A 27,508-nucleotide genomic window follows, 5' to 3' on the forward strand; every position below is an offset into this window, starting at 1 on the left:
ATGATTCCAACACAGGGAGAGAGAGTCGGAGACCCAAAAACTTACATATGAGCGCATGCTTGCCCCAATACTCCACATCTTTTGAAATTTGCTCTGGTTGAATGATCAACATTGGTCGATTATCAAATCTCTCCAAACACCCATTCGTCTTTTTAATTCGGATAGAACTTTTTGATGATGCCACGTTCTCTCCAGATGGGATATTGTCCATTTGGCCTTTAGCCGCTCCTCGCATTTGAAAAGATGTATCAGCCATTTCCAAATCATCAGACAAAATCTGAGCCCTAGGGGCCTCCGATTGCCCCATGCTTGGACTCAAAGGCGTAATCTCCAAGCCAAAACTTGAAACTAGACCCACCCATCCACTTTAGTGCTCCCCACGCCACTGAAGAAAGAGAACTCCCTCTGTGCGTCTAACCCTGGCCGACCACGACTTCGCACAAACTTCCAAAGCCCTCCCCGCAGCTCCCCCACTCCTACCCAGTCACCTGCTCCAACACGCAGCTGAATAGCAGAAATAGCGGCTCCAGACACCGCAACAAACACCCTAGATCAGTAGGCTTAGGGCACGAAGGCCCTAGCCTCGCAGGACGCAGATACGCAGCGCGGAGCCATCATTCAGCCTTGGATCCTGATTTGTTATTTTCCTATCCTTTTGCGTCTCTCATTTATATGCTAATGAATGGAAACTATCTTCCAAAACATCATGTCTTTTCAAAAAGAAACTACTTATCTTTGTAACATATTAACAAATTTAATTATCTATGCCCGTCTGTATAATATACATGGTGTTAAAATATACTTAGGTATTAATTATCTATGCCCGTCTTTAATATATTTCCTTCACTGCTCATCTTATAATATTTTCTGACTTGTTCTTTTCCTATCCTTTTGCATCTCTCATTTATATGCTAATGAATGGAAAGTATCTCCCAAAACATTGCGTCTTTTCAAAAAGAAACTGCTTAGTTTTGTAACATATTAACCAATTCAATTATCTATGCCCGTCTGTAAAATATACTTAGGCATTAATAATTCCTTCGTGGATGCAAATGATTTTTATTATGACATGTATCTGTATCAATTGTTTATAACATGTGTCAAGGGTAGGCATTAATAATTCCTTCGTGGATGCAAATGATTTTTATTATGACATGTATCTGTATCAATTGTTTATAACATGTGTCAAGGGTCTTCAATTAATATTGCTCCTTGCCAAAATAAAATCTCACCCTACTGATCTTTCAATGTGGGATTGGAATTGTTGTTCATTCCGGCCAAACGATAAGAAGATGCATCGTGTAAGGTGCAAAGATGCAATTTGTGTATGAGCACTGTCCATTCATATTCCATGCGAGATGTATTCATCCAAATTATAGTTACAAGGTTTTAGCCACTTTATATCCATCCATTTTAACAAAGACTTTGTGCGCTCAAACACTTACTCTACTTCAAAATGCTTTCTCTAGGTAGGGAATGTCTCTACTCTGTTTGACAATGTCTTGAAAGACTCATCCACGTATGCAAAACTTGTTCGAACAAAACTCTATGCACTATCTTAAGCTTCCCTCTTCGTCCATGTTCTTTGCCTATTGAAAGAATGCTTCGTGGTCCAGGATTGGAACCTTGATAATGATGAACGGATGTGATAGGGATTCCTTAGTGATGCTAATTCTCCAATAACAAGAATCACAACAATTCATGTGATTCGGCAGTTTGATTCAGCTAGGCGATTTTTTGTGAATTGGTGAATCAAATCGACGATTTCTTGGCATGAATCGCCATGAATCGGCTAGAGAAATCGGGCAGCCACATTAAAAAAAAAACTTCTTTAATGATTTTTTTTTTTCACATTTCTTTCTTATGATTCTAAAAGGCTTTCTATTTGTTGAGTATGACAAAAAGAGAGGACAAGTGAGAGATAGACTTAAGCGAGAGCTAGAGCAAATAGACTTGTCTATTCATTTTGTTTATAGATAGACATATGTTCCATGGATCTTCATCTTACATACATTTATGATTTGATGTCATTGGTTTTATGGATCTTCATCTTACATACATTTATGATTTGACAACATTTATAATTCTATATATCTATGTCGTGACTCATTATGATTCATGATTTCTATTTACTTAAGCTAAAATTTATATTTTACATATGTGATGGATTTATCATTTATGCTCCTTGTTTATGTATGTTAGATTTTATTTGATGATGTTATAGTATGTTTAAGTTATATTCAATAAAGGGTGCATGAAATAAGTTGTAAATTGTTAAAATCCCTAAATTTCAAGGGTTTTTAAAATTTTCCAATTCATAGCCGATTCGATTTGGATTCATGGCCGATTCACGATTTGATTCGGCCTTGCTGATTCCGATTCTCGTTACTTCGCTCCAAATACAGGTTTAGGGGATTTTTCCATTTTGAACAAGGATGAAATAGATAGTTTCGAAAAACTGCAAATATGGAGCATTATGATTTAGAAACCCAAAAATCATTCCCATGCATAGGCAGTCTGCATTCTTTTCCGTCTGTGCAGCATAGTGGTGCCGTTTTTAAAACAGACGATTCTCCCTTGGCATTAGCAAACAGATGCACATCCTTATCCAACCGAATGTAGTTTCCAGAATAATAATCATTGCTGAAGAAACTAGTATTTTACTGTATTGTTTTCCGCAGGAAGATTAGTTCCAGGTGCAATAACACCTCCAGCATATCTCTGTTTTCTGCTGCTCCTGTGCTAAGCATGACTTGGTGATAGGTTTCATTATTTTCTTAGCAAATCATTCATATTGTATGCTCAGAATTTCTCTGATTAGATTCCAGACTAATAGTGAGAGAGGTCTGCTGTTTAGAGGAAGCAAGACAAGTGTTTGATGTAATGTCTGTGAAGATCTAATAGATTAAATGCAATATGTTTTATGAAATGTCACTGCTGTATTGGTGTTTCCTTGGAACATAATTATTTGCAATGACAACATTTAAATGTTCATTTCATACAAGTGTTCGCTAACTTATGCATTGACGACTTGTGAGACTATTAGAAAGTTAGGTATCATATCTATATTACAATCAGGCAATAAGAACTTATTAAATTCAGACCAGACATTATGCCTATGTGGTATTGGTTAGGATAATATTTTGTAGGAATATGGAGAAGACGAATTGTGATTGGTAATTTGCAGAGAGAACTAAATTTTGCATAATAGGACAACAATATTAATCAGAGGGCAAAATGATTCAGGATAGTACACAAATGGAGACCCTAAAAATTAGGGCTCCACAATGGTTGATTGCTCTTCCATAAATTAAACCTTGTCTTTTCTAAATCCCATAATTAAATAATATCAATGCAGTCTGGCCTGATTCTTTGTTTTTGGAGCTCATACAGACAGCTTCACCAACTACTTTAGGAAAGGAGATGGCAGTCTTTTGCTTCAGATTGCGGGAGCAGCGGCAAGAAGTCTCTAGAGTGAGATTACTAGGAAAAATGGCTGGTGCTGTCGGGAACTACAATGCTCATCTTGTAGCATACCCAGATATTAATTGGCACAATGTTGCTGAGGAGTTCGTGAATTCTCTTGGAATAAGCTTCAATCCATTGGTAACACAGGTGACTTTGATTAACCTGTTACCATGATTATTCTTAAATTTTTCATCTCACAGTTAAAGTTTTTTATATCGATTTTGTTCAGCAAGTCTGTCGTTAGGGCCTCTTTGTAGAGTTGTGTGATTGCATTCAGGATTTCAACAGAGAGCATATTTTAGATTAGCTACAGAGGGATGGTGCTCCCGTAAAACAGTACATTAGTGATTGAGATTCTATTGTCATAATAATTGTTAAATTGTTAATGCTTTTTGCAGTAACTTTTACCAGAGTAACCATATGACATTTTCTTTAAAAGAGTTCAATTCAAAATTTTAAGGTGTCCTGAACTTAAATGGCGACTCTTCCCAGAGCAACCATATGAAATTTTCTTTGAACAAGTTCCAACTAAAATTTTAAGTATGGATTGTCCTGAACTTAAATGAATAACATGCGTGGGGAAAGTTGAGGATGTATTGAAGCAGTTATAATGCACTTCTATTGATGTAGGCTTTGTTGCATAACAGACATATGCATTCGATTCTTACTTTTAAAATTCTTGCATTATGTGAACGGTTAAGTCTTTTTTTTTGCAGAAACAAATGATGTCTCACTCTTCACTCATAGCGAATGCATTTTAATGGGTTTGAACCTAGATCACCTTTACATAATATTTAAGTTGGAACTTTATATTCATTAAGAGATTTGGGGGTCGGTATCTGGCAAAGGTTACATGTTGTGATTTATTTTAAAATAAATTATATAGGGGCTAGCACTTTGATAGTTATACATTCAGATGCTAGTTTTTCTAATTAATATATCTTCTGTAATATCCCCTCTCCCAAGAAAATTATATATATATAAATTAAATGTTAAGTAACAATTAATATAATATAATAAATAAATTAATTAATACCAATAAAATAGTAAAATATAATAGTAATAATAATAACCAAATTTATTGCTTTAATAAATAATATATGAGAACAATATATATAATAGTAATAATATTCAGTTAGTAATGGACTATATGGAGACAGGACTATTTAGAGAGACACATGAAATGACATATGTAGCTGTCATACAAAAGGCCGGGGAGGGGCTAACACCAAAAAAATAGATTAAGGAAAGATATATAGAGTTGCAGGGGATACCCATCGGACGACAAGCACGAAAAGACATAACTGCCACGGGGAAAAGTTTTATAGAAATTGAATAAGAGAATGGGAAGAAAAGAGCCGGATGTGAAATGATATGAGATGGGGGAAGAGTATATGACATGAGGAATCAGCGAAGGTTACAATTTTCTGTGCTACCAGAATAAAGATTGTGGCAGTCACTAATATGGTTTTGAAGACTTGGTGATCCTCTTAATGAACGATAACAGATGACGGGAATGGAAACATTGATAGCCCTGACTTCATAAGATATAATTTTGATGACGCTATATTTGAAGTGGCTCTTGAATCTGCCTCAATTAAGTTTCTTCATGGGTACATGACTTGACATAACCAATGACACTCAAGAAACGAATTCTGGAAATAAGGTTGAATCAGCATTGTAACACGGGGACATGTGCCCCCCTTTTGCCCCACGTCTCGGAGACTTGGACACATCGGGGACTTGGGGACTCCGTTCCCCCGTCCCCAGCAATGCCACCAAATTCTGCCACCTTTGCTGAGGTGAGGGACATCCCGATGTTGACTATTTGCTAATTCAACTATTTATGTTCTATGTTCGATGTTCCAATTCAATCCAGTGTTCAAGTATTTACTCTTCTACATCTTTATATCTTATATTGTAATACATCTTTTCATAACTAGCATTTAAAGTACCATATGTATATATATACACACCCCCTCCTGTCCCCTGCCACCCTCCCCCGTCCCCCCACCGTCCCCAAATTAAGGCCCCTCTGTCCCCTTGCCCTAGAAACTTGTCCACCCATTCTGCTGTCCCCCTGTCCCCCAGGGTGGTGTAACTATGGTTGAATGATTTATCTGAGAACCAACCATCTCCCACCAATGATAAAGAATATTTATTGCGAACAAGTATCATAATCCATAAGCAAATGGAGTCACTGCCGGCAGTAGCAGATAGAAGAAATGGAATGTTGGGCAATAAACAGTTAAAAGGATTAAATGACCATACAATATGGATTAATGGATGGAGCATGGGCAGAGGATGATAGAGTGGATCAAGATTAAACGAGGATGCAGGCAAAGGTTTGTGGAGGCATCCATGTCATTAAAGAGGTTGTTATCAAATCACAACTAATAATGGACTGCGAAGATGATCATATAATTTAGAGAAAAGGATTATGGGGCACTTGAAGTTGGAATATCTATCACACTCTCTTAAAGAGGAAGGAGTCTCATGCAGAACCAAAGTTGCACGGATACGGATACAGATACAAATACGGAAATAGTATTGGGTATGGATACGGCCATTTATTTAGACACCCAATATGGATACAGCTGGACACAACATTAATAAATAATGTATATACATATATTTAACATAGTTTTCTAAGTTATTGTAGGAGATTTTCATTACTTCAAAAGTAATATTGACACATAAATGGTACATAAATATTTATAAGTTAATTTAACGCTTTACAATTTGTAAACATAGTAGAGTTGCATTAGAAGATAACCCAAAAAACAGGTTGCTGAAATAGGAAAAAACATTTTATTTGTCTTTCTCATCTAGTGGAGGCTTTTTTTAATACTAATTCTTTTTTAAAAATTGCTTTAATATATATATTTTTAACATTAAAGGGAAGATCTACATCAAATCTTAAAAAAAAAGCAAATTCCATAGTATTTGGTATGGTTGGAAAATCAAGTTTATTAGTCAGACATGGGTACAATATTTGATGTGTATCCGAGCAGTATTGGATACAGGGATATGCGCGCCCAAGGAGGGACAGAGGAGTTTCCGGCAACTCTGTGCAGAACAAACAGTGACCACTGGGCAAGCAGTGATCACATATAAAGGAAAGTCAATAGCAACAGGAAAAAAGAACCAAAATCAAAGTAATCAGCAGTGATAAGAAGATACTTAGCAGTAACATTAGAGAAAAGTTAGGGAGGACCCGTTATTATTTAGAAGTGGTATAAGAGAAACATTAAACAAAGCAGGTTAACGCGGAATATATAAAAACAATAATAGAAGAACAGAGAATTCTAACTGTCAAAAGACATGAATAAGAAATGTAGCAATAAAGATTAAGGACACTCAGTCAGTGATAATAAATAAGGGACAGGAACTAAGATACGATGATAACATATTCAAGTGTTGAACACAAATACTCAACAGAGGTTTAAAAGAGTAGCCCAAATCTTCTACCAAAGGCAGCAACTAGTGGTTTGGGAGAAACTTGCAGAATCAATTTATGTGAGAGGAAGTAAACAGAATTTAATAACAAAACATATTTTGAAGGGATGTACAGTAGCATATTTAAAGTCAATCAGAGGCATATATATATATATATAAGAAATACATGAACTATATGATAAATACATGAACTATATGATAGAGTTTACCAATCAAGATTATGCATAAGGTGAGAATTCTCATAGAGACCAAGTGATTCTTGGTATTCATTATGAATGTCGAGATTCTCTTAAGAGAACTCTGAGATTAGAGGGCATTCTTGATTGAATGTCGGGATTTCAAATTGGAACCTTGAGAGAGATTTTTAGAGAGTCTCATCGAGACTCTCTCTCTCTCTCTCTATATATATATATATATATATTGTAGTGGTTAATCATATGCATATGTCAGAGATAAGTGACTTGGTTAGAGGTGGGATCTCTACCAAGTAGTGTTATAAAGAGCATAATCAAAGATCCCAAGAGGCCTTAGGAAGGACACTCTTCATATGACGATCGCCTAATTGAGGAGTAATTCACATTAGAGGGCTAGGTGATTTGAGAAGAGTTAATTTTGAAGGATTAGGAGGGGTCAGTGAAGGGTAGTATTAAGATAAGTATGATTAGTTGAACACTTTTAACATGTTTTGAATTTTAATATATGTTTTCTATGTTGTACTAACGATTTGTTGCAGGTTCCAGCATTCATTCCTTATGCTGGAAGAGGGGACATTACATCTTCCCCCTCTTCGTCATTATACCAGTGAGGTTGACATCCATCAGTTGAGTATTGATGATTCCAAACTGTGGGCATGTATAAATACCTTAGTTGCTAGTTTGGGTATGGGGTTGGGTTCAGGGTTCTGGTTTGTCAGTGTGACAATTTCTTTCTTCCTGGGTTTGGCATGACTGGGTTATGTGTATAGTAAAAAGAAAAATTAATATAAAATATGAAAAATAACTCTAAATAGATAATTTATAAATGCATATAAATCGTTGATATTCTATATACAATTAACATGTGTACATTGGTTCTGATATATCTAATAAATTTGATTTGATATCATCATATATAAATATATATGAGAGATGATGAAAAATGTGAATGGGATAGAAAATTTTGATGGTGAAGGATGGCAGGAAGCAGAAATACATGCTGATTTAGAGACATGTGGTCACTGGTTTAATAGGCAGATGCCTAGAATTCATTTCAAATCAAGCAAAGGCAGCAAGAAGGCATCTTGGGTGAGGGTTTTACAACACGTGCAGACAAGAGAAGGAAGTAAATCCATGTGTGGAGGGCCCTATAATCATTGTTGCACAAATGACAACAAAATTCCACTAGTATATGTTGCATATTTTGAAAGAAACACTGATGAAGGGACTTAACTCCACTACTATATGTTGCAAATTTTGAAAAAAATCTCCAGTGAAGAGATTCTTAGATCTCTAGTTACAGTATGTCAGGTGAACATGCATGGTGAGCTTATCAGCTCTCTGACAAATGATGCTGTTATGTCAGGTTAGTATTGAGTCATTGAAGGCCTCTTGTTAGGCAAATCAATGAACCTGAGCAGCAGAAAGTCTGTTTTGTGGAATGTACTTGCAGTGCATAGCCAAAGTTGCTTGTAACCAGCATCATGTAGATGCATAATGAATTTGTAAACTTAATGACTATTAGTACTGTTAAATCAAGTTAGTAGACAGATTCAACTTTCAACAGTGGTAAAAATTATGGGCATGTTAGTTGGTGTTTTGACCCCAATTTTCAAGCTTGGAAACTTGGCCCCGTTGATAACTTTTTCATATTTTGCCCTTCAATCTCCCCTAATCCATATCAAAAAGTACTTTGTGGAGTCTTGTTTTACGAAGACAATGTTCAGATTAATTGTCATAACAGCAAACCAAAGGACACGTGTCAAAGTTCAGATGGTACGAAGTGGTTCTGAACCACTTTGTACCTGTTGAGTAAGGTTCAGTGGTTCAAGTCCAAATGCAGGTTTGCCATAATCCAACCATGTATTAAAGTTTTGAAAATACACCAGATTCCAAAGGTTCACAAGTTCAGTATTTTGAAAGGTCAGGTTCGTTAGTCCAGAGAATCCATGTTGATTAGACTTCAAAGGCTCAGACTTCTAGCTCAGATGTTCAGAATCCAAAGTCCAAGAACTCAAAATTATAAATATGTGAGTTACCTATGAAGGGAATAAAGTAAATGAAGCTTTAAGGATGCGTGGGGGAAGTTTTAGTGTACTCTCATACTAGATTGTATATGAGCCTATATGCAGCTGAAAGATACACAGGCATCTCCCTTAATTTCATTAAGGTTTTTCCCCATGAAATGCATACACCAACTGTGCATTAGAACCATTTGACGTAATGCCCAAGCTCGGTAAAGATATGGAGTTCCCTATCCACACCAAGGGAGGAACGTGTAGTGACATTGAGTGTACACACAAACCATGTAATCCCTCGACATTTGATCAAGTCATGTGTTCCCACAACAAGTTCATAACTCTGGAAGCCGCAAATGAGGATGTCTTCTTCCAAGATTTTAATCAAACCCAATGTCATCTCATAAAGTGACCCCACCAAGGGACACTCGGTGATCAATGTGAATTCGACCCAAAGTCAAGCACCAAAACTCTTTCAAATCTTCAAGCAAATATGTAGGGTGTAATACGAGAATGCATCAAGAAAGAAGGGAAATAACTCTGATATGTGAGCCCAGACCTCGGAGCGTAGCCGATATAACTGTCCACACACTAAGTCATCAAAGGTCATGAGAGAAGAGTATTCTTATTCTTACGCTTGTAGAAATATTGGCGTGAGATGATACAACGGAGTCTTCTGTGAATCAACAAGCATATGAACATCGCATAGGCCCAATCAAGGATCGATAGAAACTATTTGACTGAATGCCAATATAGTCATGATAATGGTTTATCGATAATATACCTAGATAGATAGGAGTGATTTCTCAAGTGGGACATGAGATGAGTGGCTATGGCCTGAATGGAGATATTTTATAAACTTAGTGCCAAGTTTTCCTAACTCGAGGTCGGGTGATTGCACCAAAGACGCACAGTAAAGAAAATGACGCATGAATCTCATTTGTGTGTTTGAATAGTGACCTCAACCTTCCAAAGCTTAACTACAGAGTACATAAGATCGAGTATGTGTTTTGACCAAAGTAATGAGAATCGGAATCGACAAGGCCGAATCGAATCGTGAATCGACAATGAATCGGTGATGAATCAACAAATTTGAAAAAACTGTCATGTCCCCATTTTGGAGGCAATTTGATTTAATTAATTTAATTAATTAGGTTGTCCAAAATAACGAATATTTTATGAGGATGACTAATTAATTATTTTAATTAAATAAATAAGTGGTATTAAGTTAATTATTTATAAAGTTATCAAATAAATAAATATTGAAAGGTAACTTTATATTTAATTAATTTAATAAAGTGACTTGAATTATAAAATATTTTATAAAGTCACTTAATAGATAAAATAAAATAATGTTCTAAAAGCTTCTGGAGAAAGTGGAGAAAAAAGAATAAATAGGCACCCCGGGCTTCATTCTAATCATCCAGTTGTTTATTTCTCTCTTGACATCAAATTGTGATTTAGTCACATAGTCTATTGTGGAGCCTAGTAGTTTCAGATAGTCAGTTGATCTTTGGGAACGAAAACTCCCTTGGATTTGCATAACTGAGGAAGTGAAATATCTTCTGAAGGGTTGCACATTTGGAGGTGATACTTCAGTTACTTCAGCTAGTGCATCATTGGGCCTAAGGCCATTTTTCAGCATTTCAGCATTTTTGGAGGCATTTTTAGCAGGGTCGAAATTATTGGAGGTCATTTCTAGCAAGTCTGAAAAAAGCAGGCTGAAAAAGCAGACCCGAAAAAAGCAGGTGGAAAAAACAGTCCGAAAAAAGCAATCCGAAAAAGCAGTTCGAAAAAGCAAAAATGTAAAAAGAAAATCCGGAAAAAGCAAGTGGAAAAAGCAGATCGGAAAAAAGCAAATCAGAAGGGGCAGCATTGTAGAAAATTATTACAGCCATCTACAATCAGGTTCTTCACTTCTCATTCAGCATATTTTCTGAGAAAAGTAGGTTTTCAGCTGAGTACAAATATAGCTTCAGCACTTCACTATTTTCATATTGTACTTGTCTTTGTTTGCCATTTGGCATTATTGGTATCAAAGGAAGGCTAGGATTTTGCAATTGAAAGAGCATTGTAATTTTTAGACTATCTATATTGCAAACCTAGAGTTTTATGATCAGCTTATTAGTTTGCATGCCAATTGTTTGAGAAAATGTCAATTGGCTGTAAGTTCTCTTTTTGGCATAAATAATGTTATAATTTTGCATACTAAGTGTTTATATTAATGCCACTTGGTTGTAAGTGCATTAATGCCATCTTAGGTTGCATCCAAAGTATTTGTTATAATTACTAATTGCTGTAGCTGCATATTGCAAGTAGTTTAAGTCACATCTTTGTGTTGAATATTGCCAAAATTAGTTGCACATTCATGTTAGATCATTGTTTAGACAATCTGGAGTCTTTTTTGTAAGCATTCTCTTTGATGCAAATCGAAACAAGAGTCATTGCAGCAATCTAAAAAGTTATATCAGTCATATGACCCTTTGTATGCAAAGTGTTTGACAAAATTCTTCGAGCCTTCAATCATCATTTTAAGGTCGGAATTGAGCTGGATTATTACACTGGTATCAGAGCTTGCTTGCAAAGTGTTTGACGAAATGTCAAACCACTGAAGTGTAAAGATTTTTGGTGTTTGAAGAAGTTATAACCTGTTGGGGTTATTACAAAAACCCTTTAAATTTAGAGATTTTAACAATTTAAAACTTATTTCATGCACCCTTTATTGAATATAACTTGAACACACTATAACATCATCAAATAGAATTATAAAAGTTAAAACTTAACATACATAAACATGGAATATAAAATCCATCACATACGTAACTATGTTATGTAAAATGTAAATTGTAGGCTAGCTGAAGTAAATAGAAATCATATGATCATAATGATTCAAATTATAGAATGTATGTAAGATGAAGATCCATAAGACATCAAATCATAAATGTATGTAAGAATCTAAGATGAAGATCCATGAAATGTATGTTTATCAGTATCAATATCTGTAAACAAAATAAAAAAACAAGGCTCCAGCTCATGCCTCATCATCATCCTCATCGTCACCCTCAAGCTAGGCTGCAGCCTTAGCCTCAGCCTCAGCCTCTGAGTATCTAGTCTGCCTACTAGAAAGGCGTCTAAGGTAGGGCCTAGAGGACCCTCGAGCCATATCCCCCGCATGTAAGATGGGCTCACGAACAACATCGCTATGACCTGTGTCTGTGCATGCGAGTGTGTGTCTACCAGTGCCTGAACGTGCTCTAGCTGCCTCCTCTGCCATGGCCACAGCCTCAACCTCTATATCCACCTGGGCAACCCACACACGGTCTTCCTTAGTGAAGACTGAATCCACAACCTCTGTGAGCCACTCTGATTCTGGATCTATCTCCTCCCGAATGATCGGAGAGGAGTCAGCGCCCAAAATCTGTCTGATCCTAAGACAAAGGTTGTAATGAACAAAGACAAGATCATTCAACTTCTGCACAGTCAACCTATTTCTCCTCTTCGAGTGGATGTGCTCAAACATGGACCAACTGCGCTCACATCCAGAAGCGCTGCTTGGCTAACTCAGAATACGGATGGCAATTCTGTGAAGTTTTGGGGTTGTGGGCCCAAACATTTGCCACATCTATCTGAAATAAGGGAAAACAAAAACAATTAGTCTCATTTACAACTTTAAAATTACATAATCAACATTTAAAATTTAAAATGCACAACTTATAAGTCAAACTTTAGATTCATGAATATATTATTTAATTTTTACTCGGTTGTATTGTTGCTCGAGCATCTATGGCCATCCTGCTAGAGAAAAGAGGCCCTTCTTTATTATTGAACTTGTCGAGCTCAATGATTGCAGCTGTGCTATCCTCATCACTACTCAACCTCTCGATCACTATATACAAGCCAGTGAAAACCTCCTCATCTGCCTTGAAGTCAGGATGGAAACAAAATGCCGGATTCAAAAAGTAAGCTGCTGCATGGATGGGTCGGTGGAGCTAATTCTACCATTTCCTATCAATGATATCCCAAATAGGGGCATACTTCTCCTACACTCCTGCATATTGGACTCTAATGGTCTCCTTGGCCCTATCCATGCCCTCATATATGTAGCCCATAGAGGGCTTCTCTCCATTAGTAGTTCATAGGAGAGATACAAGGGGCTCAGTGACCTACATATAAAGTAAAACAAAAACTTAAATATAAAATAATATAACTTAAAGTAAAACTAAATCATTAAACAATTAAATATTAAATATTAAATACTAAATTGTAACTTGTAAAATACTAAATGTTAAATTGCAATAAATTTACCTTAAGGATTTGTCTAGTAGGTTTCCAAAAACCATCATCATCAAATATGCAATTCACCACATCTACCCGTGCAGTGGTCGTAGCATAGGAAGATGAAATTCACTCTTGCTCAACAAACATGCTCCTTAAATCATCCCTTGATGTCAATAAGGACTGCAGTGTGATGAAATTCGAGGCAAACCTCGTGATGCCTGGACAAGCTAACTCGCCTCTTGTATACTTCCTCATTGTGCTAAGGACAAATGAATGATTATAAATAAACTTGCATATATTTTTTGCCCTTTCGACACATGACTTGACCCACTCAAGCTTACCAATTTCCTCCAACATGAGGTCAATGCAGTGTGTTGCACAAGGGGACCAAAATATGGTGGGGTGCCTCTCCATCAAAAGTTTACCTACAACAATTTTAAGTTAATTAGAAATTTAAACATGTTAGAAATTAAGAAACTTAGAATTAGAAAAAGTTCAAAATTCAAATAAATTTATTTTCAAAACTTGAAAAGTTAAAAGTTTACCTACAGCAACATAACTTGCTGCATTATCTGTCACCACCGACACCACATGTTGTTCTCCCACCTTTGCTATGACTTCCTCAATAACCTCACATAAGTATGTGGCATTTTTTATATGAGTGGAAGCATTAATGGATTCGAGAAACATGGTATATCCTACAAAAGAACAAATTATGATAAATCATCAACAAATTAGCAATCAACAAATCAAAATTTGAAATATTCAATCACGATTCACAATTATGTATGTAGAAAAGTAGAATGATCAGTCACCTCCATAGGATACAAGAAAATTGAGGAGTGTTCTATTTCTCCTATCTGTCCAACCATCAGTTATGATAGTGCAACCCTTTTCGATCCACTCTTTTCGGTTCTCCTCAAGCTCAACCCTTATATCCTCTACCATATCATCCAAAAGGTATCCACTCAACTTGGCTTTAGTTGGGGCTTTAAACCCTGGACCACAAATAGCAACTGCATCTATCATGTTTTGCCAATAGGGAGCCCTATCACAAATAGATAATGGTTAGAAATTTAGATGTCAAATCATTACGTAAGCATAAAACAAGTAGATATAATTAAAGTTTTACTTTTAAGTTTAACCTTAAAGAAAACAAAGAAAAAAGAATCAATTACCTGGCTGCAACAAATGAAATGTTGCAAAAGTACCAAAATTTGCAAATCTCTTTTTTGGCAGCATCATGAATCTCCTTATTCAAACCCATGCCCTCAAGCGTGGGTTGTGAGCTAGGAGTAGTGCGGGGCACAAAGTAACTATCCATTCTATTTTTCCGCACTCTAGGCTGCAATACGTTGGAGTTGGACTTAGTCTCAGTATAAGATTGACTAGCACTAGCACTCGCATGAGTACTAGAACTAGGATGAAAAGGAGGCCTGGAAGAACCCTCTCCAACACAACCTACGGATGTAGAAGCTGATGCAGATGTAGATGTGGCTACGGGAGCATGGGAGCCAATAGCCCTTAACCCTTCAAGTTGCATTTTCTTATTCAATTTCTCTTGTTCATATTTTTCTAATGCCACTAAACAAGTGCGTTTTGCCTCAGCAGTTTGTTGAGTGCAAATTGTAAGATCATGTCTAGATATAGCAGCAATGTGGTATTTCTATCTATAAATACCTCCAACATTTATTTCTTTACAAAACATATATTTTGTTTGAAATTTGCTTCTTCCACAAAACTCTTCGCTATATTTCCAACATTCATCATTTTCACCCATTGCGGAAAATGAAAGCAAAGGGCTGCTGCAATAAGAAAATTCATGTAAAATATCAAAGTTTGAAACCAATAAACAAAAGCTACAGAACAACAAACCCTAGTTTGCAATTTAGTAAAACTAAAAAACATTCAAGATTTGCAAATGAAAACTAAAAAAATTTAATAGAAAATGCATAATACAGTAACATGCAAAAAAAAAATCAGCACTTACCTCTTGCAAATGAGTTGAGGAGTGTTGATATTGACTCCTTAATGCTCCCAATACAATTTATGGCCTCCCCAGATGGACTTCTGATCTCTTTGGTGCTCTTTCTTCTTGCCGGTTGAAAACCTGTGGTTTTTCTTTTCTCTTCTTCTCTCACTTTTCCTCTCTTCTACTCATGCTTAACAATTAGAAGGCCCTTTAGGGTTAAAACAAAGAGGAAAGGCCAAAAAGAAAAGAAAAGAAACATTCATTTAAAAAATAAATTCAATCCAACTTTATTTCTGCTGTAGCCGATTTTTAGGACCGATTCAGGCGATTTTTGGCATGAATCATTCAAGCGATTCATGCGAAAAAATCAGGAAAGCCGATTCATGATTCAAAAAAATCGCTTGCGTTGAATTGAATCACGATTCACACGATTCAGCCGATTCTCAAAACTATGGTTTGACTGCAATACTTAGAATTCGAAAGGTTTAGCCGGACTCGATTCAATGAGAATGAAAGTAAAGTGTTGGCATGGAGGGGTGTTGTCATCCATGATATTGAAGCCGACCCAAGCTGAAATCAACCGACCCATGGTGCCAAAGACAACTCCATACTGATACTGTCAGTGGGGATAGATCATGTGCATATTGGGTTTGGTGGAGAAACCCGATTCACTTCTCATTATCTATGATTTGTGCCTTATAATGGGGTCCCGAATAGAGGACCCGATCCCCATAGTTAGAACACGGACATACACATGAGTTGCTTGACAGAATGTCGATAACCATATCTCCACCACCAAAGCCTCCCACCTATCTTTTATCACGAGTACTAGCGGCACCAAATATGCTTATTCACCATAGTAGATGAAGGAACGAGGTACTGATTGGGACCAAACTGATCGAGTTTTCTTGAATCCAATATATAAACCATGCATGTGAACTGTTAGCCAAAATACTTGAATTCGGCGAACACAAGGAAGGACATGGAGGGAGCTGCCAAGTGTTTGACAGAATGCTCACCTACCTTGTGTGATTCAAAAAATATGCAAGGGAACTTGAGGACCCGTGTATGCTAATCAGAGAAGAATAATACCTTTAGGAAAGACTGTGAGCTTATTGTGACATCTTAGAGTTGGTATACATGCAGCGACAACAAAGCAACAAACATAACAAGGGGCTGACAGTATAAAGAATGGAGACTTTCTTGATGCTTGATCATAATTGAAAGAAGAAGAAAGGACCTCTGCTATCCAAGTTTGATTGTTAAAACGTATCCACCTTGTAATGACCCAGCATGATAGTGATAGGTGTCCGTAAATGGAAGCTTGGAGAAAAGCAAACAATATTATAATGTTTTATTGAACATTATGTTTATCCGTGATACTTTACCTTTCCTTTATAATAGGATATGTAATTTTATTTAAAGATCATATGAAAACAGAACAAGTGGATGAAAATTTGGAGATGAGAAAGGAGCAGTTTTCAGAATCAATTTTGATAACTGAAAAAGGTCTCATTGAAGCAAAAGATTGGGATAGTCTTCATAAAAACAGTTACAAAAATCGAATGGGGTTTTTTTCCTGAGTTCTATTTAATTCAGCAAAGAAAACAAAAGAGGGGTTCCAATATTTTTGATAGATTGTATGCTGCATGATAGGGGAAAAGGCAGATTGTGTGTTGCGTAGTAGATTGTATAGGTTAGCAGTTTTTTATTGTTATCATACTGTAAACTTTAAAGTTAGTATCTCTGCAAGTATTTTGAATGTTTAGCAGTATATCCCTTCAAATGAATTTTGAATGAATGAAAAGTTCCATATCTTATTCGAAGGATTCATACTTTGTGTTGTCGGTAAAATCTATATTGTAGCCAACGGGTGCAATTGTATCCGAATGGGTGCGTAACAGTTGAGTCACCCCTTTGGAAAGGTATATGTACACCGTTCGGAATGAACTTTGTAATCATCATCATTGTTATCAACCATATCGAATATTGTAGTATCTTCTGTATACATGCGAATAATAAAAGGAATACTTCTTTGTTACATGTCCTTGTCTATTGTTTGAATGCATTAATAAACCGTTTAGCCTATACAGTAAACATATGGCCCGACCCACTTTATTTTAAATCTACGTGGTCTGATCTCGTTGCGCCCATTATACTTCAGCACTAGTTGTCCTGATTGAAATCTGTTCAACTTCAAGTGCTTGTCGTGCCATGCCTTATGCTTGTTCTGTGTAACTTTCATGGCCGATACCATGAATTCCATCGGCTGCCACTCCTTACCATCAATAACTGTATTCTTGATTCTAGAACGTTCACTTCATACAATTGCAGTTTTTATTAAGCCCTTCCTCATTGTTTCCTGTGTAGACCGTACGATGTGTCTTCTTTGTTGTCGGTGCTTTTCTACTAAATTTGTGGTGTGGCATAACATATTATTTCTGTGTGGTTCGTTCACTGTGTACCGTATGATGGAATCTTCCCTTATTTTGAGTTCTTATGGTATGTTCTTCCCTTCAACTTCTGCCCTAACTGCCTTTCCTTCTTCTGCTTCTCTGTATTCCTTCGGACATTCATTCTCTTCTCCTTTCTCACCTTCGTCAACGCTTAACATATTACAACTCAAAAAGAGCTCGTAAACCTCCATCTGCCAGTGAAATAGACCGTTTACCGAATCTAGATCATCGTCCTTTGTTCCACTTTTTAACCGTAGGACTCCTTCCTCATCCGGTTCCATTTGCTTCTTACCTTCGTCTTCTCCTTCTGAATCGGACGATCCAGCTTCTTCTCCCACCATTTGTGTGTGTAAATCAATAATAAATCTTCATCCTCTGCTCTCCATTGATAGTGTATTCTTCTTCTAGTCATGTTTACCCTTTGCTTGTATGAGGCATCCTCGTCCAAGAATGGCGTCATATCCCCTTCTTTTTAGCAGGATGACTATAAAGTCGAGCAGGAATGACTATGTTCCAATAGTTACTGATTGTGCCATTAGGATCTTTAGAGGCTTAATGCCATGTTGGTCTGCAGTTAGCAATTGGAACGTGGGTGGCCACAACTTCGGCTGTCCCAACTTTTTTCAGGTATCTTTTGGTAGGACATTTACGTTTGAACCTTTGTCCACAATTGTGTCTGAGAGGATCGTTCCCAATATTCCCATTTCTACAGTTGCTGGATGCCTTACTAATATGAGGGCTAGCAGCATTGGGTCTGCTGCACTTGTTTTGCTTTTCTTCTCCTTCCTAGGTTCTTCTAGTAGTTTAGCAGCCGGAGCCATGTTTGTGAGTGCCATTCATAGTTGGGGCATTGTAAGGATCAGATCATTTAATTTTAGTGGTACTTCAGTTTGTAATATCCGCCTTATGATGTTCAGTTCTGTAGAGTTCGTCATTGAGGTACCCGCAGTGTCCCCCTTCTCCGTTTGTGATTTCTTTGTCTGCATCCCTTTCTCAATTTCCGCTCGTGCTTCTCCCAGTCTCTTCTTTTCTTCCGTCGAGTTTGGGTACAACTTTGCCTGTTTACGCGTAATTGCCAAGACTTCCTCTTCGTCCGTTCTTGATTCGATGTTGATCAAATTCACTCCTAATTTTGATTTTGGGCACTTGGCATCTTCATGGTCTCTAGGACCACACCATCTGCATAACAATTGCGGTGTGTTCGTCATTGTACAATTTCGTGCAAATTGGCCCCACAAGTTGCATGCCCGACATTGAACCATCGGTCGGCCGTTTGCATCATACTGAATTCGACTGTGGCCCCCATTATTATTGTTATTATTATTGTTGTTGGTGTTGTTTTGTACCCTTCTGTTGTTTCTATGCCCGCTTGAGCTGGCACCATCATTGTTTGTGTTTCCATTCCCTCCTGACGTGAATGCTTCCTGTGTTAGGAGCACTTGTTGATGCCCTTTTGTTTTCATATTGAACGGGCATTCCTTTGTGGAATGTCCTGCAATTTGGCAAATACTATAGAACTGATTCTTCGGACAAGATCCCTTAGTGTGACTTTCTGTCTTGCATTTTGTGCACCATAGCTCATTTTCTTTGTTCTGGCTATTCCCTTTCTGCATATTCTTAAACTCTTTCATCATGCTAATCATATCCATTTGGAGGGCTCGGACCTTCTTACTGCTCTTTTCATCACTACTACTATCTTTAGAAGAGGATTCATTTGAGTCGGATGATCTGCTTTTCTTCTTCTTTTTTGTTTTCTATTCACTCTCTAAGCCCATCGCTCGATTGTATGCTTTAGTGTATGACGAAATCTTCATTTTCCTTTTTAAATCCGAGCGTAGTCCTTCTATGAACCATCTCTTTTTCAACCCGTCTATTGGCTTACTTTCCATTTTGTTTACTAATTCTTTTAGTTTTCTAGCATATACATGGACTGTTTCATTTTTTCCTTGTTTTGTGGTGTAGATTTCTGCTACTATCTCATTGTCATCTCGTAGTAGTTGAAACTTTGTAATAAATTCCTTCTTTATGTTTTCCCATGTCATTAGCTTTGCTGGATCGGTGTTAGAAAATCAATCAATTGCTACACCTCGTAAGGTGGCTAGAAATAGCCTTGTCCATTTGTCCTAGTTGTTTTTTCTATTCGCTGTCCAAAATCGTCTCGCAAGTTTTGTAGTGTCTCATCGGGTCAACCGTGCCATCCTCGTCAAACTTTGGTAACTTTTCCTTTGGACCGGCCATCGGTACCCTTTCCTTCTTTTGTTGTGCGCTACTGTCAGTACCCGCGTTGTTCTGTACTCCCATACTGCTCTGAACACCCGCGTTACGGACACCTACATTCTCGAGTGGCATGAAGGCTTCCTCAAGGACTTGGTTGTTTCGACCAAATTGTACTTGCTCGTTAGGTGTATCGGGGACAAAGAGTTCACCCCATGCTTGTGTTCTTTCGACACTTCGAGCCTCGCTGGTCCTTTCCCTTCCGTTTGGATTCCCCCTTGGCGTATACCAGTTTGCCAATTCTTCCTTTGTTCCCTCAATCACCCTTTGTCTTTCTCAGGCTTCTTTTATCAACCTCTCCCTTGATCGACTTGGCTACTACACTCTGTTCGTCAGTGCTCCAGTGGTACTGTGGTCATCTCCCGTGCCACCATTGCCATACCCTTCCGCAAGTTGTTGGAGTTTGTGCCTCCAATCGCTTAGCTGTGTGCGATTTAATGTTTCTTGTGCCACACATATGCTGTCATCTTCTGGATTCTTATTTCAATCTTTATTCAATGTGTTTGACATTCATAGCACCCGGTCCTTATAGGCAACGACACCAAATGTTTACTATACAGGGTAAACGGTTTATTAGTGCATTCAAACAATAGACAAGGACATGTAACATAGAAGTATTCTTTTTTTCACATGTATACAAAAGATACTACAATATTCGATATGATTGATCACAATAATGATGATTACAAAGTCCATTCCGAACGGTGTACATATACCTTCCCAAAGGGGTGACTCAACCGTCACACGCCCATTCGGATATAATTGTACCCGTTGGCTACACTATAGATTTTACCGACAATAGTTTGAATCCTTTTCTATGGTTTATATTTGAATCAAGATTGGATTATGGGGTCATCTTATATCGGGGTTTGTATATTGGGCAGAGTTCTTGTTCGTTTAATCGTTTCTCATTCTTTTTGAATGCATATATGGGTGGAAAGAATGTATATTTCCATTGCCGTATGTGAAGGTTGTTCGATTTTATTTATGTTATAGTTACTTGCCCCTATCCAAGAATAGTGAGGGTAGCCTTTGCTTTTAGGTTAAAAACATTTCTTAATCTCATTCTTTGCATATCTAAATCGGGGAGTTGTGCCCTATAAAATTCAGAGGGCGCTTGCACAATCCAATGGCAAAGCGACCCAACTGTTGGTAGCTTTTTATGTCTTCATTATTGGGCAGGTAAGGATTATTTTGGAAGTTTTGTGTGAAGACGAATCTATTTACCAACAGATTTTTTGTGACTCCGCTGGGGATTCAAATTGAAGATTTAGTGCCTAACAATTATTTCCTCAGTTTTATGATTATCTCCGTGTGCAATGTTAAAATTCTAACCAAGATAATCCTACAGGTCTGCCAGTACAGACTGTACCTTCTCTTATTGATAAGATATCTAACGATTGGCACTCAATACATACACATGCTTCTCCTATAGATGCCGGCAATTTCTAAGAGATGCGTTTGTTTGGTTGATAACTAAACTAACACTTAGTTAGTTAATTACTAATCCAAGTCTCTTAAATCGCCGACCTAGGGAAATTTATAATTAGTGCCAAGTTCAGGGCTATGTCCCTTGAGGGACATACCCTCTAGAAAGGATATATATTTGGTTGTAAATGCAGTTTATGGGACACGCAATACACAGCAGTCTGCTCCTATAAGCATCTTACCTCCAGCGAATACTAAGTCTGAGATATTCTAATTTTCAGATTGATAATAAGAGCATTGGATCTGCATTCAAGGTAAGTCATAACTTCATCAAATAATCTGAATATTCATAATATTTAGAAGATCGTTCCCAGTCAGTCAAACTGAACTACAAGTCTGATCCAAAGAGCAAAGAATTAGCAGAATCTTTACATGCAAGAAATTGGCGACTCCGTGTAAAGACCATGCCGAATATAAAAGCCATGAGAAGGGCTAGGCCTAATCTCTCTCTCATAGACCTCTATCAAATGGATGATAGTGTTGCACGAATTCATAGACAGCTTCAAAGAAAGTATTTCCCGAGCTGTTAGAAATGATACAAGCATGGAAAATGATCACACATCATCTCTATTTTGGAGAAGCCTTTGTGTTAGATGCCATAAGTTGAAAGATTTGGAGGCATTCAAGAGGAAGGTATAGCAACTCGAAAAAGAATTAGAAGTTGTGGAGGAAGAAGTTCCAGTGATTTCTTCTATTTATATTTCTTGCAACTATATAGTCATGAGTGAACAAGAAATTGGCTTAAAGGAATAGCCTCGAAAGAGACCTACTGCTGATGAGATAATTCTGAAGAAGACCCAATGCTCCAATATTTTTGGGATGCTTTCAGAGGAAGCATTTGTAAAGCTGAAAAGAACAAGTTAAACCCTGCTGAAGATCGACAATCTGCCATGCTGTTGGAGTGTGTGTATGAAAGGTATAATAATATCAAGAATTCTGGTCAAGAAATCTTTATTTCCACTGAGAGTTCAAGGGAAAAACCAGAGATTAAAGAAGCAACGCCATTCAACACTGTGGCTCCTGAAGAACAAATCTTTTTGTCAGAAGTTGTAGAATCATCCGTGATTTGGAATCTCAGTCAGCGACAAGCTCAACAAGAAGAGCTGAATGTTAAAGAAGAACCTCATGTCATGGAGGGATTGTTGGTAAGTGATAATAAAGAGGCGAAGGGTCATGATTTTCAACCTGTATTTTTGCCTGAAGAAGATTTTTATCCCATTCCTAAAAAGGAAGTTTCTTATACTGAGTTTGATTCTATGGTCATTGAAAGTAGTTTTAAAAAAACATTGGTTTTAACTACATGTCCTGAGGATAGTTCAGTTTGTAACATGCATGAAGAAACCGTGAATTCTGATTTTTTTTTTGCATGTCAAAGCAAGAATGTGGCTGATATGACAACAGTAGAGAATCAGTTAAAAAGTATAGATGATGAGATCAGTTGGAGCAACATGAATGCATTATACTCTCCTACTAAACATATTGAGGACTTTGAAATTAGGTATAATCCTCTCTTCATTCCTTATAGTAATGAAGAAGAAGAAGATCATATTGGAAATTCTAGCAGTATGATCATACATCAGCAAAGCAAGAAAGCTACAACTAGTCCAAGGCATGATAGCCAGTTAGAAGTTCCCTCAGTGAATAATCCACGGCTTCTTGAGAAAGCTGAAGATGACATAGTGGGTGATGTCCAAAAGATCATTGATGTGCATGCCAAAGACAACCTATGTAAGGTTGAGGTAAATGATACCTTAAGCTTGATGCCTTCGGTTTTCAAATACAAAGATCATGGTGCTTCCTTTGTTGAGTCCAATGCTATTCATAATGTGATAATTGATGAACCGGAATTTAGAGTTTGTGCATTTGATGAGAAGATTGAGCACCAGGCTTTCTTGTTTGTTCTCACCCCAACTCAAGCGAAGTGGTCTCAGCCCCAAATGTTGGAGGCATTCTATTTTAAAACTAAAGTTGCTGATGAACTTATGGGAGATGGACTTTCAGCAGGCCTAGTTCCAAGATCTGGTTTGAAATTTTCTACGAGGCTCTTCCCCCAATGCCTACCTCATTCATGGTTTAGCTTGTTTTTCCCAAGAGAAGGATGTGGCTGTTTGTGATACAAATTACTTCACTCAAAATGATGGCAAGATATTGCAGCCTGAAACTTATGATGAGTCATGGTTGTTTGGATATGACAATCACTTCGCCAAGTTCTTGCGCATGATTAATTAGAAATCTTTCCACCTGGAGCCTACCAAACAAAGACGGTATGGTGATCTTGCATTCAAATGCAACCTGCTGACCCGGAAAGGCTCTTATTTTTCTTAGCCAGTTGATGGCTTCACGTAAGTACTCCATGTTTCTAAGTGCCATGGTATGATCTTCCTGCCTATGTATATGTTTGTAAATATGCTCTTGTTCTGCAAGTTTTGTGGCACATAGTTTAGCTTTTCTTTCTTTGATTTGCTGTTGCTTTGTGTTTGGTTTAGGGGTCTTGAGTAGTTTGTTTTGCTTTCCGTTTTGGTTGATGCCTTGCTCTCCCCGCTAGTAGCCCCTCTTTCTCGTCACGTGCTTTGACTCTATTGCCCAATGGATAAGACACTATTCTTTTGACAAGAAATGCTGGATTCTTTATGCACTTTTCATGCACATACACCCTAGTTAGAGCCAATGTTAGTTGGTGTTTTGACCCCAATTTGCAAGCTTGGAAACTTGGCCCCCTTGATAACTTTTTCATATTTTGCCCTTCAATCTCCCCTAATCCATATCAAAAAGTACTTTGTGGAGTCTTGTTTTACGAAGACAATGTTCAAATTAATTGTCATAAAAACAAGCCAAATGACACGTGTCAAACTTCAGATGGTATGAAGTAGTTTTGAACCACTTTGTACCTGTTGAGCAAGGTTCAATGGTTCAAGTCCAAATGTAGGTTTGCCATAATCTAACCATGTATTAAAGTTTTGAAAATGCACTAGATTCCAAAGGTTCACAAGTTTAGTATTTTGAAAGGTCAAGTTCGTTAGTCCAGAGAATTCATGTTGACTAGACTTCAAAGGCTCAGACTTCTAGCTTAGATGTTCAGAATCTAAAGTCCAAGAACTCAAAATTATAAATATATGAGTTACCTATGAAGGGAATATAGTAATTGAAGCTTCAAGGATGCATGGGTGAAGTTTTACTATACTCTCATACTAGATTATATATGAGCATATATGCAGCTAAAAGATACACTGGCATCTCCCTTAATTTCATTCAGGTTTTTCCCTATGAAATGCATAGACCAACAATGCATGAGAATCATTTGACATAATGCCCAAGCTCGGTAAAGATATGGAGTTCCCTTCCGGTAGAAAGGGACGAACGTGTAGTGACACCGAGTGTACACACAAACTATGTAATCCCTTGATAGTTGATCGAGTCATGTGTTCCCACAACAAGTTCATAACTTTGGAAGCCGGAAATGAGGATGTCTTCTTCCAAGATTTTAATCAAACCTGATGTCATCTCATAAAGTGACCAGGAAGGGACACTCGATGATTAATGTGAATTCGACCCAAAGTCAAGCACCGAAACTCTTTCAAATCTTCAAACAAATATGCAGGGTATAATACGAGAATGCATCAAGAAAGAAGGGAAATAAATTTGATATGTGAGCCCAAACCTCCGAGCATAGCCAATCTAAGTGCCCACACACTAAATCATCAAAGGTCATGAGAGAAGAGTATTCTTATTCTTACGCTTGTAGAAATATTGGCGTGAGATGACACAACAGAGTCTTCTATGTATCAACAAGCATATGACATCGTGTAGGCCTGATCAAGGATTGACATAAATTGTTTGACAACATTTCAATACAGTCATGATAATAATTTATCAATAATATGCCTAGACAGATAGGAGTGATTTCTCAAGTGGGACATGAGATGAGCGGCTGTGGCCTGGATGGTCTTGAAGAATGGAGATGTTTTATAAACTTGGTGCCAAGTTTTTCTAACTCAAGAGGTCGAGTGATTGCACCAAAGATGCATAGTAAAGGAAATGAGGCACGAGTCTCATTTGTGTGTTTGAATAGTGACCTCAACCTTCCAAAGTTTAACTATAGAGCACATAAGATCAAGTATGTGTTTTGACTGCAATACTTAGAATTCAAAAGGTTTAGTTGGACCCGATTCTATGAGAATGAATGTAAAGTGTTGGTATTGAGGGGTGCTGGCATCCACGGTATTGAAGCCGACCCAAGCCAAAATCAGCCGACCCATGGCGCCAAATACAACTCCATACTGATGCTGTCAGTGGGGATAGATCATGCACATATTGGGTTTGGTGGAGAAATCCGATTCCCTTCTCATTATCTATGATTGTGCCTTAGAATGGGGTCCCGAACAGAGGACCCAATCCCCACGGTTAGAACATTGACATACACATGAGCTGCTTGACACAATGCCGTGAAGCATATCTCCACCACCAAAGTCTTCCACCTATCTTCTATCACGAGTACTAGCGGCACCAAATATGCTGATTCACCATAGTAGATGAAGGAGCGGGGTACTCATTGAGACCAAACTGAATGAGTTTTCTTGAATCCAATATGTAAACCATGCATATGAACTGTTAGCCAAATTACTTGAATTTGGCGAACACAAGGACATGGAGGGAGCCGCCAAGTTTTTGATTGAATGCTGACCTACCTTGTGTGATTCAGAAAATATGTAAGGGAACTTGAGGACCTATGTATGCTAATCAGAGAAGAATAATACCTTCAGGAAAGACCATGAGCTTATTGTGACATCTTAGAGTCGGTATACATGCAGCGACAACAAAGGAATGAACATAACAAGGGGCCGACAGTATAAAGACTGTGGACTTTCTTGATGCCCAATCATGATTGAAAGAAGAAGATACGACCTCTGCTATCCAAGTTTGATTGTTGAAATGTATCCACCTTGTAATGGCCCAGCCTAATAGTGACAAGTGTCTGTAAATGGAAGCTTGGAGAAAAGCAAACGATATTATAATGTTTTATTGAACATTACATTTATCCGTGATACTTTACTTTTCCTCAATAGTAGGATATGTAATTTTATTTAAAGATCATATGAAGACAGAACAAGCGGATGAAAATTTGGAGATGAGAAAGGAGCAGTTTCCAGAATCAGTTTTGATAACTGAAAAAGGTCTCATCGAAGCAAAAGATGGGGATAGTCTTCATAAAAACAGTTACAAAAACCGAATGAGTATTTTTTCCTGAGTTCTATTTAATTGAGCAGAGAAAACAAAAGAGGGGTTCCACTATTTTTGACAGATTGTATGCTGCATGATAGGGGAAAAGGCAGATTTTGTGCTGCGTATTAGATTGTATAGGTTAGCAGTTTTTTATTGTTATCATACTGTAAACTTTAAAGTTAGTATCTCTGCAAGTATTTTGAATGTTCAGCAGTATATCCTGTTCAAATGAATTTTGAATAAATGAAAAGCTCCATATCTTATTTGAAGGTTGCATACTTTGAATCCTTTTCTGTGGTTTATATCTAAATCAAGATTGGATTATGGGGTCATCTTATATCGCTGGGTCTGTATATTGGGCAGAGTTCTTGTTCATTTAATCATTTGTCATTCTTTATGAATGCATGTACAGGTGGAAAGAATGTATATTTCCATTGCCGTATGTGAAGGTTGTTCCATTTTATTTATGTTATAGTAACTTGCCCCCTATCCAGGAATAGTGAGGGTAGCCTTCGCTTTCAGATTAAAAGCATTTCTCAATCTCATTCTTTGCATATCTAAATCGGGGAGCTGTACCCTGTAAAATTCAGAGGGCGCTTGCACAATCCAATCGCAAAGCGACCCAACTGTTGGTAGCTTTTTATGTCTTCATTATTGGGCAGATAAGGGTTATTTTGGAAG

General features: G+C 37.4%; 1 protein-coding gene across 1 annotated transcript in view; it reads left to right on the top strand.

Moving 5' to 3' along the window:
- LOC149544202 (uncharacterized) overlaps positions 1-27,508 on the top strand; it is a 141,065-nt gene that overhangs the window by 86,468 nt on the left and 27,089 nt on the right. The window contains exon 5 of the mRNA XM_089798713.1: positions 3,394-3,615. Within this exon, the coding sequence (XP_089654839.1) occupies positions 3,394-3,615 (222 nt within the window). The remainder of the gene's footprint in view (positions 1-3,393; positions 3,616-27,508) is intronic.

Source organism: Cupressus sempervirens, chromosome 8 (genome assembly GCF_028749045.1).
Source record: "Cupressus sempervirens isolate cs-2001-9-10 chromosome 8, ASM2874904v1, whole genome shotgun sequence".
Classification (NCBI taxonomy): Eukaryota; Viridiplantae; Streptophyta; class Pinopsida; order Cupressales; family Cupressaceae; genus Cupressus; species Cupressus sempervirens.